General features: G+C 43.0%; 1 protein-coding gene across 1 annotated transcript in view; it reads left to right on the plus strand.

The window, feature by feature from the left end:
• nrxn3b (neurexin 3b) overlaps positions 1–18,156 on the plus strand; it is a 209,012-nt gene that overhangs the window by 162,291 nt on the left and 28,565 nt on the right. The window contains exon 20 of the mRNA XM_068753834.1: positions 13,230–13,401. Coding sequence (XP_068609935.1) covers positions 13,230–13,401 — 172 coding nt within the window. The remainder of the gene's footprint in view (positions 1–13,229; positions 13,402–18,156) is intronic.

An 18,156-nucleotide genomic window follows, 5' to 3' on the forward strand; every position in this document is an offset into this window, starting at 1 on the left:
TTCCTCTATCCATGTGCGGCCCCTGCACATCACTAACATCTGATACCAGTTACTCCAGAATGCACTGGTTATCAAGCAAGCACTAAACCCCACTGGGCCAAACGGCACATATTTTAACCTTTCCAGTCACTACAGTGTCATAAATAGATGCAGATGTTCTCTGGGATCACATCAGCTCACTTTCAATCGGCAGCTTTAACACTTCCTCTTTTTATCCAGCTCCAAACGCTACCCTGTGTGTGATGAGTGCGACAGCTTGTGTCGAGCACCTAATGAAAGATTTGGAATCGATAGATGGCATCTCAGACACTTGTCATTCCTTCTGCAAGGTTCCACACGTTACTCAGTTCCAGTTTCCCTGTGGTCTCACTGTCATTTCTAATCTGAGCCACCAGAGGAAAAAGAGATGGGGGACAGCGTTGGAGAGAAAGGAAGAGGAGAGAGAGAGAGAGAGAGAGAGATAGAAGGTCAATTAAAGAGATTTTAGCAAATTGAATACCTTTCCGATTATCGGCGAGAAGAGGGAATGAAGAATTGCGGGCCTGCTCAGGAGATAAATGACAACATTAGAAAATAAATCTAGCAGAAAGACGAAGGGGAAAAAAAATCTACTTTCGATACTAGTGACGGTGTGGCAGATTGACTCTCACACACACGCGCACACAAACACGCTCATACATACACATGTGTACTCGCTGCAAATGCATTCACGGAGGATTAAGTGAGAAGTTTAGTTTTTTTTTCCTCTTGCTGATAAAGAGAGGGATCAAATCTGAGAGCAAAGCTCCTTCACAGACGGAGTGAAAATGTGAGTACCTGTGCATTTTACCGAGCGTGAGTTTGTATTTATTTAATCCTCCCATTATTGACTCTCACCGTGACAAAGCTCTATTGACAAAGAGACAAAAAGGACTATATCACTTTTTTAAGAAGCTGGGATCATCAGAAAACCAATCTCTGGGGATAAAATATATTTCCTACTGGAGGGCTCCTATACAGAATTATTATAAGCACTGACTCACTGAAGGTTAGAATGTATCTCAGATCTTTATTGATCCTCAAACGCTGTGGGCAGCCACTTGGGCAAATGACCAAGGACACGGCGCCTTCCATCTTCTCCATTTCTGTCTCTTTATGATGAAAAAAAAATAGCTGTTTTTTTTCGATTTTTAATGGGAGCTCCATTTCTGCAGAGCATGATTTTTCTGTGCAACCCCCCCCCCCCCCCGCACACACACACACGCACACACACATACGACTCATACTTCCTGTCAGGTCACAGCTGGCTCCACAGAGGTCACGGAGCCTGATTGAGTCGGATTGGGTGTCCAAGTCAACCAATAAGGGGATGACCTTTTCATCCTGATGCCATATATTCTGGAATTCTTTGATGTCAGTCGGTGGGTCGAAGGGTTTTCTCGTTACTTCATACTTTTTCCAAGTGTCCGTGGCTAGAGATCAGGTGGTTTTAGTTTCGTTCCTGTCTCCTGCTTGTCCCCAATGTTATGGAAATGCATTACTATACTGTTTTTTTTGTAGGGACCTTTTGTCCCTACAAAATAGACGATTACCAAAAGATGCAGCATGAGCGAAAACCGGTCAAATATCCCTCTATGCATCTGATGCTGTGCGATGGAGTCCAATATATGCAGTACCGTATACATCGGGAGCGAGATAATGTTCAGGGCTCATTAGGTAAATTTAGTCATTGGACGTTGTGTGCGAGATTTGTCTTTGTCTGGCGGAGAGATCTAATTGGCTGTGACAGTATGAGTCAGCGTAAAGGCGATAGGCGATATGGGTGACCTACTGGACCGTACCCTCCCTTCTCTCACAAGACCGCTTTAGTTTTATACGAAGGCCGAAGGCATATGGTTAATTCATTCCGTTCACACTACCTTTGATTTACTCACATCTTGCTTTAACATGCCTGACTTGCCAAAGAAGAAAAATGTGCTACTTCCTTCAATGCGAGATTCACTTATGGGTACAAAATTCAACCAATTTTTTTTTCTCAGTGTAACAAGATTTCCATGTTGTTTGTTTAATGGCACATTGTGTAATTACACACATTTTAAAATAAATAAATAAAAAAAGATCAGCCTGTTTTGCAGTGTGGCCAGCGTTGAACTGCCCGAACGTGCATGATGTGTATTGGCTGTTTTCCAGCAGGCTTCTGCCTGGATGGCAATTAATGTCATTTGGAGCAGAGAGAGACCTCATGACTAGTTGCTTGCAAAAGCCTCCGAGGTGCTTTCTGCTCTCGTGTGCCACTGCTGCAACTTTAGGGATGGCACAAGTTGGATAACACTAATTATAAAATTCACTGAGAAATGTCTTCTGCAGAGCTGGGAGGGATGAGATTAAAACATATGTTTGCTTTATTTTAGATTCTCATATACAGACTCTACACTTTATCATTTTACAAAATAATTAATTTAACAGTGACAGACGTGCATTTCTGACATTTGTCAAAAGCCATCATTATCTGAAATAATTTCACTGTCAGCTGCATCTGTAGAGGAGATGGACATTCAACATTTATTTTCATGCTAAAAGACATGTCAACAGATGTGCTGAAAGGACAGCCCACCTGTTCCTCGCATGGCTGATCCTGTGGTCCTCCCCTCCCGACTACTGTATGGAGGGAGGGATGGGGATGGGGAGGGGAACGATGGAGACAGTGATGCGTTGAAGGGGAACATGAGGAATGGTATAGAGGTGGAGAGTTGTTGCAGCATGTCTGATCTCCCCTCAGGGGTGGGGGTGTAAGGACACCTTCTGAGACAGATTACCCCCCCCCCCCCCTCCATCAGAGAGCCCAGAATCACAAACCAGCAACGGAGAGTAACTCGGTGCATGTCGTTAAGTACAGCATAAAGTAGAATTCTGAAGTACTGACTGTATTTTCTGCTCAACGTTATCAAAATGATAAGGACGATAAGGACCATATTTTAAAGCTGCTAATCCTTGAATTGGTGAAAGGTTTGTTTTTTTACTAATATTTCTACTATTTATTATTGTCACAGCTCTTAAGAAACTCACAGTATTTGCATGGGTCCAGAGTGTTTGTAGCATCGAGCAGCGCTAAAGAGGAAACGCCTTTGGTGAAAGAAGTCGATGTTGAGCTGAGAGGTTGAGATAAAAAAAAAAAAAAAAAAAAAAACTGAGTACTGTAATGTACCCTGTGTGGAGAAGGAAGCAGTACGATGTGTAAATTATCTTTTAGAAGATAGTTTTGTTGAAAAGGAAGAGCTGGACCAACCATCTCCACGCTTTTTCCGATTTTGTTTGTTTGATTTGAATTGGAACATACCAAACGTTGCATACTTAAGAAGTATGCAACGTACTTAAAGCCTTTGCAGTAACATGTTAATCCTTAGACATAAAGTGAGCGTTGGTCAGACAGCAATGGTGCTGTTGAAGGAAAGCTTCAGGAAAATCAGATTTTGGAGTTAAAAGGAACACATAGCCACACCAGGATAGCCCTCTCCTGCAGTCCCATAGCATTCAGCATGAAGTCGGCACTCCTGGAGATGTTCTGGGTGTCAGGGTTTCAGATGCCAATTATGTGAGTGTGTGTTATTTTCCTGTTTGGAAGCAGTCACCTGGGACTGACCTTGAGAGTCAATGTGACATTTAAGAACAACCTCCCACTGTCTCCCAAGATAGGCAATATATTTGTCACTTTCTCTGGTTGCCCTCTTTGTTATCTCTATGTGAGAAAAGACAAATATATACGAGTACTCGTATCTCTATCTTTATTTTGATTTTTTAAACATTCTGACCGTTATGACCTGAAAAAAATTAATGTAATTAAGGAAATAAATGTAAAAGTTTTGCCATTGCATTGCTCAAGTTTGCACACTTGCATTCGTTGCATTTATCAGTAGCCACTTATTCCACTCAGATACCAGCACCAGCATTAATGGTGTTTCTCTGAATTACACTGGCACGTCTTTGCTTTCCAATCACCTAGATTACATGCCTCCATTCTGTAGGCAGTGCTGGTGGTAATTATGAGGGAGTAGCGATGAGCGCTATCTGCCCAGCATTTTGATATGCACTTATCTTTTCGCTGTTTCATATTATGGAGGAGAAAATCGTTAAAATGGACTGGTACTTTATTACTTTTTGGCCAAATTAATTTAATGAACAATGCCTTTTCGAATATAAAGAGAAAAATTATTAGAAAGTAACTGACAGGCATGGAAAAGCATGCGAGATGTATTCAAGTAGGCCTGACTGGAATATATTATAATGTGGTTTATCTGTTGAATAAAACTACATGATCTGAATCAGACAGGTCTGGCAGCTCCAACACATCAGACACACAGGGTACAGCAGCTTGGCCTGAAAGTGTCCAACCTTAACAAAAAGTAGGACATTTGCTTAAACATTCCTTGAAGTGGGGGCGACAGACTGACCTAGATTCATCCATTTAGCTGCATACTATAAATCCACATCTCAGTGCTCTGCTTACCATCCCTCTCACTTTACTACTCCCTGACATGGTGACTTTTGGTTATTTGTTCATTTTTGCTATCTTTTTTTTTTTCACCCCTGTGTGCCATGTCTGTGTGACTCAGGCAGCAGCTGAAATACCCCATACCGCTCGCAAACACGGGCTCTGATGGCTTGACTGATCCCGGATGTAACCATCTCCGAAGATCTCTCGCTCTCGTTTGACTATGAAATCATCATCTTAAGTCGGATAACTTGGGGCGAAGCTTTACAATCACAAACGTATGCAAGCTTGGCATCTCTTTATGCATTCAGAGTTCAGTGCAGTCCTGGTTGAACTGACACAGCTCTAATGCAGCCGACGTTGTCATGAATTGGATATGAATTAATTTAGAATGAGGCTTGGATCGGTGACTGGCGTCAAGCTGACATGACAGCAGTGCACGCAGCGATGCCGCATGTTGCCCAGCGTGGCCTCAGAGCCATCGCCGCAGGAGAGCTTTGACTTCGCCGCTACATTACGCCCATTCAGGAATTCCTCCACACGTAGATGCATAAATCCCTGATTATACCTGCCTATTTTTGACATTTTATTTTATTTTTGTCAGAGGGATGTTTCATGAAGGTAACAAAAAAAATAATGCATTTTGGGCTTCTCAACAGCCAGTGAGCTGATATGAAGTGGCGTCAAGTTGGCCTATCAAAACAGCACCTACTATTACCAGATGATAATGGTGTCAAGCAGGTGCAATTACAAGCCTAGTTGTAGGGCAGGCCTTAATTAAATACAGAAGGTAGCAATGAGAATAAGCGAAACACTTGAAACTCAACTCATTCTGTCTTTTTTTATTTTAAGAACTATGAGATTGAATTACTCTTGGACAGAATAACATTGTTGTTTTTCACCGCTGCTGAAAGGAGGTCAATATTCCATGTTTGGTTTAAGACGTGCGATGATAATGGTACAGGTTTTATACATCCAAATATCCCCAGCCTCACCGTTATAACCCTTTACTCTCACCCAATCAAATCTCTCCAAACTGGAGCAATTTCACTTCAAGCGGCGTGAATTCATCGAACTGACATCTTCAGCGCTCGGCTGGAGGCAGCGACCCATAAATTGATATTATCACAGAGAGACGAGGTGGACTTGAAACCACATTAATCTCAAATCGAACTAAAAGGAATCTTCTTTTCAGTCGACTATAAAAGACAGAGATAAATTGACATAAGAATAAATGAGTGCGGTGAAGAGCGAGGTGCCTAATCTACTCTGTTCAGTTAATGATCATGTCTCTGGAACTCGCTCCTTCCATCTCACATTGTAGCACCTCTTCATCTGGCTTTACTTGCGCACACACACACACACACACACACCTGAATCTTTCGCTTATTTTCTTTCTTCATCTCTGACATCAGTCAACGTGGATAGTATGGTCTTGAACCCAAACAGGTTTTGCAAAAAACCACACATCGCTGCGGCAAGCGTGTTTCAGAGCGAGCCAAGTAGTTTTGGCAACTTGGCAACCCCCCCCCCCCCCCCCCCACACACACACACACACACACACACACACGCTTCCTCTTGGCAGAAGACAGATGAAACCCTTTTTTCTGCCTCATCATCTCCTGTGATTTGGAAAAAGCAACACTCCCGCTCCTACTTCATTTTGCTCACCACAATCTAGACCTGACATTACCAGTGAGGGATCAGAGCATTATCTGCTGTGGACGCCAGCCATTAGCATTAGCATTTTAACACCTGTTCCGAGGCATGTGGGTGTTAGCACTTATATTTTTTGTGGAACATGCAGAGAAAACATTGGCAAAGCAAAGGCTGAGACAAAATAAAAAATAATTGTGTGTGTGTGTGCATAAACAGATGGATCAGAAGCTGCGTCTTTCTATTTCTGCATCGCCGTCTCCCTCTTTCACTCAGTGAAATGTGGTCCAGGCTTAGTTCATCCTTCAAAAAACATGTTTTATGGCCACCACACATAAAATAAATTCTACAACCTCGCCTCGGTCAGACTTTATACATCTTGGTCCAATAATTAGCGTCGTTGTTGTTAATAGGATGATGAGCATGTGTCTGAAATGTATCGTGAGGGTTTCCCCGTCTCCCCGTGTGGTTTTGCTTTGCATGTTAGACCAGACAAGCTAGGCAGAGCATGCAAAATGCAGAGGGCAGCTCTTCAAACAAAGATAAATCTTTTGTGTGTCTATTCAAATCATTTTACCTCATGACGCCTTACTGAGCAGCTGCAGCGATGCATATGATTGTGACTGAAAGTTTTTTTATGCAAAACGCCATTGAAAGGTCAAAGTCTGTTTTGTTTTGCTTTCTTTTTTTTTTTTCTTTAACTTTTACTTAAAACCTTCAGTCATTTCTTTCCAGTAATTCTGGTACACTTTGTTACTATAGACATTATAAAGTTGTTCATTTCAGAAAAATGAAAAGGAGGAATGAGTGTTGGATGAATTGGGTCGCTGCTTGATTTATTACGCACTGGTTTCATTCTGGGGCAACCAAATAGAAAGTGCTGAAACTCAGCAGCACATTAAATTAAATATCTGCCGAACAGATTCTAATTTGATCACCAAGCTGTTTCAATTTCATTAGCCTAGTCCCTAATGGACTTTCACAGCATATTATTCGATTGAGCACAAATCCGATTCATTGGCTCCTTTTTTTTCCTTAATGAGTACCCCGGCGTTCAGGGAGCATGTGGTCCAACACGGTGGAGAGTGAGGACACACAGAACCTCCTTTCTTCAATCGATGCCGATCCAGACCTGCGATTGGTGGAAGAAATCAAATCTGAATTGGCACTGAGGAAATGCAATCAAGATTTATGCCAATTAAGCAGCTTCTAACAGCTGCTGCAAAACATCAGTCCAAGCAGAGTATTAATATCATCTGTGTGTGTGGGGGGGGGGGCACTGAAGCTCTTTCTTTTGCATACAGCTGATTGCATTGTGTTGCTGATCAACAGCAACAGTGCAAATGTAGTGAAGCAGCAGGTCAGCCATGCAGATGAAAAGTAATGGCTGAGGTTTTGCTTCTATGGATACCAAGCTAGTAATTATACAGTATAATCACTTCAGCTGTGTAGTATTCTGGCCATAATTAGAGATTTGGCTGTGCTTAAAAAAAAAAAAAGCGTGCAGCCTTTTACAGTCTGTCGAATCATTTCCATATTTATTATGCTCTGCTGTGAACAGCGTGAGGAGGAGGCCACAGCAAGAGGCTCCTTCTGCCCATCAGCATAACTGATAGTGTATCACAACATGAACAACAATCAAGTACTGAAGTGGTGCCTTTTGCTAATCAGGAACCTTTATCATTTGTATGTTTTGTTTCCATGGTTACAGTTTTATTTGCATGAGATGAGTGTTAACAAACACCTCTCCCATGAACTGGCGAAGTGCATTTTAAGCATTTGGGAATTTTAGTTTTATTTTTAACAATTGATATATTGTAGATGTGCTGTTAACGATGAATTGCAATGAATAGAAATAACTTCAATACATTCTAATCACAAAGTACCTATTGCAAAGCTAAAAGTATTTAATGCTTGTTTATTAACTATTTTTAGCTATATATATTAATGAATTATTAATTTACTTGTTTAGAAATATATCTCTATTTTCACAGTTTATTTTCTGATGCTTATTTTTTGGCAGAATTTAAAATTGATCTGTTAATCAGCTCTGTTTTTTCCTGATATCATTATTAGGCCTTTGAAAATGCATTAAATTTCATTTCATTTGAGCAGCAATCAAACAGAACACTTATAGCTCAAATGAAATGAATAAAACCTAGACATGAGGCTGTAAGTGATAGTATAGAGCTGGAAGAGGCTGCGGTAACATTTATCACATTAGTGTCAGGGCAAGTTACAGCCACAAGAGCGGACAAACAGGAAATAGAAAAAGAGCGGGTGTAAATAATTGATAAGGCTGACCCTGCGCGATTCATATTCTGTGGCGGCGGATCAAAGAGTGAGGCTTAGTTTGACATTGAGCCTGAGCGCCGGAGTCAAACCCATTACCTTCCCGAGCAACGCTGCCGCTCGTGTTTAGATTAAAAATGCAATGACTCTTCCTCTTCATTCGAGGCTAACACAAACTGGCACTCCTGGGCATTAACCAAATGGCTGATGGACTCACTAGCGTTACACTAGCAATTACGCACAGTCGCACGGTGGAAGCCATTCTGTTCCCGTCCTCATGATGAAGCGGTTCCGGGCTCGCTCAGGTGTGAAATCCTGCCCGTGTTAGACCTCTGGGCTCTTTTAGGTGTGATCAATATTTCAGAGGCACCAGGCCTTAGCGCCTCGTATCCTCCAACATCACCTCTCACAACAACTCTGCAGCCGATTATGAATGTCTGAATGAACCTCTGAGACAATTAATGATTCATGGAATTTCACAGTTTTCATAGGAATGTTTATTCGAACAGTGCATTATGTCTGCCATTGTAAAGAGCTAGAAGCCCAGAACCTTGCAGCCTTGGCTTCTAATGTGAGAAAGTAAAACCGTGTCTGCTGTGTTTTATTCAGATCCGCTGCAAAATTAGAGGCTTTTTGTGGGCTTGATCCATCAGCAGAACTTTGCATGCATCACTGGTGTGAGCTTCTGTGCGTGCAATAAACTGTATTTTATTCATTATACCCATATGACAGGAAACCTGCATAATAAGGGTGGCATTTCTAATTTAACCTTCTAAGGATCTTTAACCTTGTCTGTTTGTGCAGTCAACAATTTGGGACTGCTTTTAGTAGTAGCCCTATTTGTTATACTGTGTATATATATATATGTTTTCATTAGTAGGATGGTCTGTCTGGGATTTAATATATTAGATGTGTGCCTATCTTTTTTGCAGTGATGGACTGTGTCTGTCACTAAGACAGAATCGTTGCATTATCTAGCTTTATTAGCTTTTGACAACGGTTCAGCTCTGCGGCACAGATAGATAAGAGTATCTGCCTTTGGATACACAGGAACATTTGGAAAGGAAGTCAGTTCACTGCTAGTTTTTTTTTTCCTTTCAACTATAAATTATCATGAGATTCATGTTTAAAACGATTTCAGATTCATTGGGATGTTGACCAAAGTTCGTGAAAATCAAAGCAACCTATTTGGTTACTGCTTGAAACAAGGTACCCTTTATCTTGGGTGAACCAAAGGTTAATTTTGAGGACACAGTGTTTTTATATATACATATATTAAATAAAAAAATTATTCCTGTAATTACAGCTTTCAGTTTTACTACCGGTAATATCATTACGCAGTTTCACCACCACTGTAAATATGATGGCTTCTCGGACGTCAGTACATTATGTACATGAAGAAATGATACACACACACATACAAACCCCCTCCTCAACAGCCCCTAACATCCTACCCTTTGGCAAATCTCCAACTCTGTTGCATGATTCTCACGAGAACAGACAGCTACAAATCAGCGCTCCATCTATGAGTTATCTCTGTCAATTACTCACAATAAATGGCTTTGGCACAGCAAAGGCCAGGTGCATCGGTCCGCCGCGTCTCAAGATATCCCGCCGTCTCCACTCTATTGATTCTTCTTCCACTGCTTCCGTGATCCGATTTTGATGGCCCCTCACCACAACAGCTAAGTCGAGCGCTGATGTCAGATGAAAGGGTGGCTATGTAACCTAAACTCCCACCCTGGGACATGTTCGCATTCTTGATATCAGATCTTCCTGTCTCCCAACTGAGCCTTTATATAGATGCACTGGAGTCATTCCACTACCACCACCCTGTATCCGTACCAGGTTTCAGTCACGGTTTGATCACAATGTAATACCATTTGTGGAGACAAAAAAAACTCAGACTTCAATATCATTCTCTAACTTAATGCTGTCAATGCACAATATCCTATAGAATGTAATACAGAAAATGTCCTGCACATAACCACAAAAATAACATTTCTTCCCAGCTGAGCTAAATGTGCTAATTCTACCATCTAAACTCAATGAAATGGCTTTCAGTCGTATGCGTCTGTCTGCGGCCTATGGCGTGGCAGAGTCACCATCAGTCAGCAGGTGATGGGGTCCATCGTGAGCTTATCGTCCCCGACGCAGCAGCCGTCTGCTATGGGTCGTCATCTGTGATGGCTGTCAGCAGCCTGAGCCACCCCTGCCTTTGAGTGATTCTCCCTTTCCCTGTGCCTGGGGCATTGCTTGTGTTTGGAGGCATTGATCGGCCCTGAATTGGATTGCGCCGGGCCTGATTACTGATGTCGGTGTGTGCCGGATCACGTGGGACCGCTGGAGCAAGCCTGGCCCGGTTCGCAGTGAGTGAGGAGGAAGTCTGCGCCACTTGCCAGAATTCCATTCATTGGTCTTTGATACATGAAGCGTGAATGGAGAGCCCACACATACTGTACACTTAAGTGATGCACAAACAAACTGCCAAAGTAATTTAGTTCTAATCCGACAGCGGTTAAGCAGTCTGCTTTGGTTACCGGCATTAAATGAAGTGTGGAAACATCTAAGGCTATAAAAGAGCTTTTATACATCATACCACTAAATAAGCACTTTACTGTAATGTAATATTTAAAGTGTTTGCTTTGAGAGTCAGTTGGGGGCGACTGATTGAATTTTCTGCTTTGCATTTTTTACCATCTGCCACCTCTGAAGCAAAGTCTTTTGCACAAGGTTACGTTCCATGACTTTATGTGGATGTGTGTGTGTGTGTGTGTGTGTGTGTAGATGCTTAGAAGTGATTCTCCGCACATTATTTGTTTACGCCTGTAACAGTGGCCATCATCTTTTCCCACTAAGAGAAGAATCGCCGTTTTTCCCCTTTACTCAGGAGACAATGAAGTGCCTTCCCGCCTCGCGACAGACAGGCCAATAAAAAACCGTAATTGGATCTGTCAATCAAACATTGCTGCAGTGCGAGGGTGGGCTGACAGGTGGGTGGGTGGAGGTGGCTGAGCCATGATGCTGGCTTGGACACGGGTGGAGCAGAAAGATTAAGGAGGGAAGGGAGGGGGGAGCTGTGCCGTTTGCAAGGCACCACGACAAACACTTCCTACTGTGCACACTGCCTGGAGGCAGTGCAACGGTTACAGAGGTGTACAATCGTTATGATTGTTGTTTGTGTGTACCGGGGCCAAGGGGCGAGGCTCTGTCTTCGCTTGTAGGTATTAGTGGCTTCGTTACGAGGCTTTGATGTGACTGCACATAAGACCTGGGTTGCCAGATCCTCTGACGGTCACGGTGGCTGTACCAGTGCTGACGCGTCCGTCTGTGCTTTGTATGTGCACAGGCCATCAAAATGTGTCTGTTTTTTTCCCCTACCAGGTTCTGTCAGGAGAGCTGCAGAGTGTCCCTGCGAATTTTTACCAAACAACCCCTCATCACATTTAATCCACATGTTTGTATGTGTGCTTCATCTCAGCCTGTCTAGGTGCGCGGATTATGTGTATTTGCTCCTGGATCGTGCACTCGCCTTTATTGTGGTGCTTTTTTCTGTTGCACTAAGTCTTAATGACAACTCCTTAAATTAAGAGCCCATTTACGGTCTCTCTGACAGAGGCATTAAGTGCACATTTAAATATTAAATCCGTACGGCTTCTGCTCCCGGCCCTTACCTTTCCTTTCAAGAGATGGCGTTCTCTTGTCATTGGTTGGATTCTTTTTCCATTATTATTCCTCCCCCCCCCCCCCCTATTCCTAGCATTATGGTCTATGGTACAATGCAATGTCATGCTTTTACTCTTTATACAAAGAGACAAAGGACACATTAGTAGATGCGAGCAAAGCAATGGATGCAGTTTTTTAGGTGCTCTACTTAAAGAGTGGGAATGTGGAACGAAGGTTCATATAAAATATAATATTTGTTTCATACTGATCTCGCATATCTAGTACAAAAATACAACAGGAATTCAAAGTATAATCCTGCCACCTCAGAACGCAACTTGAGGTCCAAGGGTCTGCCGACACCCATGAAGTCACACACTTCACTCATTAATGACCGCTGCAGCTTGCTATAATCATCTGGTGGTGTAGTATCAAAATAGTATATTATAGGGCTCGGCGAGTATTTGCGAATGGAAAAGCATGAGAGACTGTAAGTATCGGTAAGCCTGGTTAAGTGCTCTTCTAGAGGCTGTATCATTAAACGGAAATCCCAATGTTCAAGTGTTGGGTCACTCAAGTTGCAGGAATCATTGCAATGGTTTTGTGCTGATGAGTATTTAGTTCTGCTTCACAACATCAAGATGTGTTTGTAACCTCGTGCTCCGGGCGCCTTCACGGGCGCAAACAGCCACAAAAAAATGCACACGGCAGCTCATTAAAATTAGTGGGGTCAAGGAGGGAGGGGTCGGAATGATGAGGAGGGAGTGATGATTTACAGACACAGTAAAACTGGTTTAGCATCAGAAGCTAGCCCAGAGCCTATGGTAATCATCCAGTTTGTGAAGACCACAGCAGACGAGGCGTCTGTCCCACCAGTTTTGCAGCGACGGACTGAATTCCAATCTCTGCTGGCGGCATATTTTCATCACATTACAGTGGTATAATGAAGCATAGCATGATGGCATCCTGAAAGTTCTCCGAGAGGATCACCATTAGCAGCAGCCGATGGCTTTCATCCGAGGAGCTACGCTGGACTTTTTTTTTTGCAGTTAATTTTTTGTATGATTAATGAATTACTAGATAACAGTCAGTGTTATGTTGCTATTCGCTGCTAACTCTTTCTTCTTTGTGTTTTTTTTTATTTATTCAGGAACAAGGCAAAGTAGGTGTGACATTCAACATCGGGACGGTGGACATCAGCGTAAAGGAGACGACCACCGCAGTGAATGACGGCAAATACCATTTGGTCCGGTTTACCAGGAACGGGGGCAATGCCACGTTGCACGTCGACAACTGGCCTATCAACGAGCACTTCCCCACAGGTAATTCCACCCTTATTCTGGTGCCTTCTGAAATGTTGAGGAATGTTATAGTTCCACTGGACAACACCTGTTTGTTTAGCCAAATGTTGTCACGCTTGATCTTCTGAATAAATGCCTCAGAAGACTCAAACTCTACTTTCGCACCTTCCGACCCAACTCCGCAGGAGAAGAGCGCACTGAGCAAGAATCGTTTGTCTGATAAGCGCCATTAACTCTGTGACATCTGGCCAGTTAATTTCATGAGGGGGGATTAAAAGGCACCAGGAGGTATTTGGTCATTGGGCAAGAAAGCAGGGGAGAGAAGTAAAGGCTGGGGGGTGGCCTGCTGGCCAGATAAGGCTGCTGCCTGCCTGTATCTCTCACTCCCAGGTCAGCAAAGGCAGCACAGCAGCAGAATAAAAATAGGGTCATAAAAAGGGAGCCCGCTCCATTTGGAGGCTCCGGCACAGAGATGTGCCACACAGCGAGCCGGGCGAGCAAATGAGGGAGAAGAAAGGAAAGGGAAAATTCTTCTCTTGCTCCTACTTAACAATTCATCGAATTAACTTGGCCCCATTGGTGTTTGATACTTGTTCCTCAATGCTAGCCAGTTTAGGAGAGGCCACCTTTGTTTCCCCATCCCCGTAATCCGCTCTCACACTTAGTCAGAGAGAGCAGATGCACGGGGGAAGAAACATGGCTTGCAGAGACGGTAGCTGACGCAAGGAGAAGCCGGGATGACAAAAGAAAATCTGTCAACCTTTGAGGTGAAAACTGTGTAGCGAGACACTATTAGATACAGACGCACAATAAAAAGGCAATTTGTAGATCTAATGTGAAGAAGTATGTCAAGAAATGGCTTCTTCCCCTGGAAAGAACAGCAGTTAAAAATGCTGATGCTTCTCATTGTTAAGCAGCAAACAGGCAGAAGCTGATTCCTTTTCACCTCTCAGCTCTATGTCTCAGCAGCCCTGCGGCGCGCTCTGGGTCGCCTTGCCTTCACCGAGGACAGGCCAGCGTCCTCTCCTGCTCTGACCCCGTACGTTGATTTGGTCCGGTTCAATGCTGTAGCGCAGGTGACGGTAATCCGTTCTGTCTCCCGGGTTCCTTTTGCCGTCGGCTCTCCGTCGGTTCTCTCCGAACACATAAAGTTAGACATGTTTCATAACTGCGCTTCAGCCACATTTGCACGAAGGAAAAGCATTAAGAAACGCACCATGTGGGGAGCACAACATGCAAAAGGATTGCAATCTCTATTAAGAGAGCAGAAAAAACACTCCTTGAAGAAATTAGACCAGCCTAATTACGTTGCATCGACGCAGCGGCGACAGCAGAGCCGCTCCTGCTGCTTTGATCCTGCCTGTATTGCGGAATAATTAAACTATTCTTCAACTTTAATGGCTGGCAATTTCAGATAACAGCTGAATCCCCACCATCTTAATAATTATCTCAATGCACCATTTGAATTCGCACACATTTTTTTGTCTGTTAGCCAAAGCCAGCAACCATTCAGAAATCACCGCTAAACGGCGTCTCTTTTTTGAGCGATGCACAACAGGCTCAACTGGCTTTTTAACTTTGGATTGCTTCCAAGTTATCCCATCAAGGTTTGCTGCCCTTTCTGTATGCCTGCCACCGCCTCGGAATGGAGTTCAGGTCAAGGGGATCGAATGCGCGGTAATTTCTTTTTTCTCTCTCTCTTCTATGCAGGTAATCTGCAGGGCACTCAGTGATAGTAATTCAACGATGATTGATTTTTCTTTCACCCGCCCTCCCTTGTAGAGGCGTTGTCATCTCATGAGTAATTACATGTTAGGGTGCAGACTCATCGATTGCTTTCTCACACTTCTATTGCTTAACCTGAAGGCAGTAGCCGCCGAAAAGCTGTCAGGTCGTTCAATAAACAGTTACCGGATCTGGCCGTGGCCCCTCTCCCGGTGAAGACAACGGTCCTTGTGGATTGCTTGTCATTCAAAGGCGCTTGCAGAATAGCTTGCACGGGTAAATTGGACATCTTAACAACAGTGTTTGGAAAGTTGGCCGACCAAAGGGGTGGAGGTGATGGGATCTGAAGGTCTTCGCAGCAGACCTTGATGTTGGGTCACGTTAAGTAGACGGTTTTGTTTCATTAAAATTCAAGCCCCGTTTTACATGTTTGCGCATCATCCATAACTGATGGTAACGTTATAATGCAATATTATTCCAGTATTAATGTACGAAACTATTTGGGGAGTTGGCAATGTCGTTCAAAAGCAGTGGAACGGGGCAGCGGATTTAAGTAAATATACCAATCATGTACGGTATGTTTTAAATAAAATTAGATGTTAGTTGAGCTAATCTGGAAAGAATTAGCAATAGCTTCATCATATTTGTTTTCACATTTTTTGTAAATGATGAAAAGCAGGACAGAGAGGAGCTTCTGTGCGTCACAGCACAATTTCTTTGTGTAACAATAGAACTGATCCCATACAGCAGCATTTCCATCAGGCTTCTACGGCTTACATGTGTTCAGTGTGTTTGTGTGTGGGCGTCGAATGTGTGTTTGTGTGTGTGTGTTGACTGCTTTGTCTTTCTCTAATTATCCCCCCCCCCCCTCTAACAGTGCCTTCTCCAGTTTCCATTTTTTTTTTTTCTCCTCAAATTCCTTGTTATCCGCATCTCGTCCTCTTCCTTCCTGTTCTGCTCCTCGTCTCCTACACTCGTACGTACTTTTGTGGCAGCCAACATTACTGCAGGGGCTCGTTTTTGTTTAGCGAGAGGGTTCCAATTTCCTTATATAACACTCTGAATCCCTGCACTCTTTGATTTTGGATTATATATTTATTTTTTTTACATGAATTTAAGTCTTTGAATCAGAGAATTGCTAGACCGAGCCAGGCGGAAATTGTGCATCACACTTTGTGGAAGCTGGCTGAGGTTCAGGCGTCATCTCAGTTGACTGACCATTGGCCTAACTACGCTGCGTGGGCCTCAGGCGAAGTGTGTCTTTGTGTGCACACTCCATCATTTGTGTCACGCACAAGCGAGGCGGCCATAGCAAGAGTGGCATTGTGTTCAGTTTTAGATGCATTTCAAACACAGAAAGACTTTAATCCGCACTTAATCGAACACCTGCAACATGAAACGGACACAGTGTGCCTTTTCTAAATGTCTGCCAATGTTTGTTTCGAAATACAGAGACAATTCCTCAGGCGCTGGATCAATCCCCACGTGCCCCTGCGGCCAAACATGATTAGCCCTATCTGAGACACAATCTCTGCCGCTCTCAGAAGTCAGGCTGCACTGAATGTAGAAGCCGCCAGTCTAATTCATCTTTTCAACACCATCAATTTCAGAGTGACCTGATAAATGATGAATTTCCTTGCTGGCTTTGTTTGACATTTGAGAGCGAATGGAAGTTGGATCGATCCAAAAGCAAGCTGGAGGAACGGAGCGATACGAACGAGTAGGGAAGAAATGCCGACACAGAGCGTGCACAGAAACATTTAATGGAGAAGATGCAGGAATGCACAGACAAAAGGGAGAAAAAGCTGCCGTGCAGACAGAGGCGGGTCGCAATGAGAAGAAAGGGGGACAAATGATACGAGAATTGTGGCTGCCACTGAAGAGACTTGATATGGACAAAAAGAGAGAAGGCTGATTGCTTCGAAAAGAGGTTGAGAGTATGAGCATCATGTGGTGCAATATTGAAGCAGGGGATGGATGGATAGATGGTGAGAGAAGAGAAAGAAAAAGTGGGCAGATGAGAAGGCGAGGGAGAGGTGAAGGTCAGGCATAGATTGGAGAGGAGGTGAATAATGCAGGAAAGGCTGCAACAGCTTTCTATGGCGTTCAGTTGTGGAAGGATGATTTGTACCACGCTACATTTAATATAATCATCATCATCCCCCGATGAGAGAGCACGTCAGCAGCCTGTCATGGTAGCCATTTTCACCGTTTTGATGCAGTCTCAGCAGCCGTCCTGTGATGGAATCCCAGAGAGATTGTTCTGGCAAGCAGACTGAACAGAACGAAGCAACCAAGCATCCGCCGACTGTCGGTGTGCCAGTCTGTGTTGGCTGACTGACTGCCACCAGCGGGGAAACATTTAGACACTGTTGGCTTGCAGCAACAAATGAAGGTTGATGGTGATTCATTAGAGACAAAACAGATGCACACAAAAAAACAGCAACGGATTATCAAACTAGATAGTCTTAAATATGGATTATACATCCTGAAATACTCTAAGTTTTACAATAAAGAATATGTCTGTAAATTACGAATTTAAAATTAATGACAAAAAAAATACAGTACATTAGGAATAATGAGGTTTCACCTACAAACATGAACAAAGGTTGCAGCCGAAGAATAAACCTCCAATCTTAAGTATTGATTATGTAATGAATAATATTTGTGTTCATAAAGTAAGTAAGTAAATGCTTAGGTTTTACATTGGATCCCTTTGAAAATTGATGGGGAACAGAATTTGTGTTCTTTTATTGTAATCAAACATCAAATAAAATGGTGTTTCTCTGCATAACTAAGCAATATTTTTTTTTTAATGAGTGTAAGCTTTGCTGACAGCGGCAACTGTGAAAGTTTATTACCTTCTTTTTCAGTTTGCATTGATCAGAAAAAGGAAAAGGGAAAATAAGTATGTGTCACACATATGATTTAAAGTCTCATTGCAAATTCAACAAATGTGTTTAACCTTCATCTAAAACACCCAAATTATATTTTTTTCCAAGGGCGTGAGGCTCCATCTCGAACTTCCAAGTCGTAATATAGATTTCAGAC

This window comes from Brachionichthys hirsutus, chromosome 20 (assembly GCF_040956055.1).
Source record: "Brachionichthys hirsutus isolate HB-005 chromosome 20, CSIRO-AGI_Bhir_v1, whole genome shotgun sequence".
Classification (NCBI taxonomy): domain Eukaryota; kingdom Metazoa; phylum Chordata; class Actinopteri; order Lophiiformes; family Brachionichthyidae; genus Brachionichthys; species Brachionichthys hirsutus.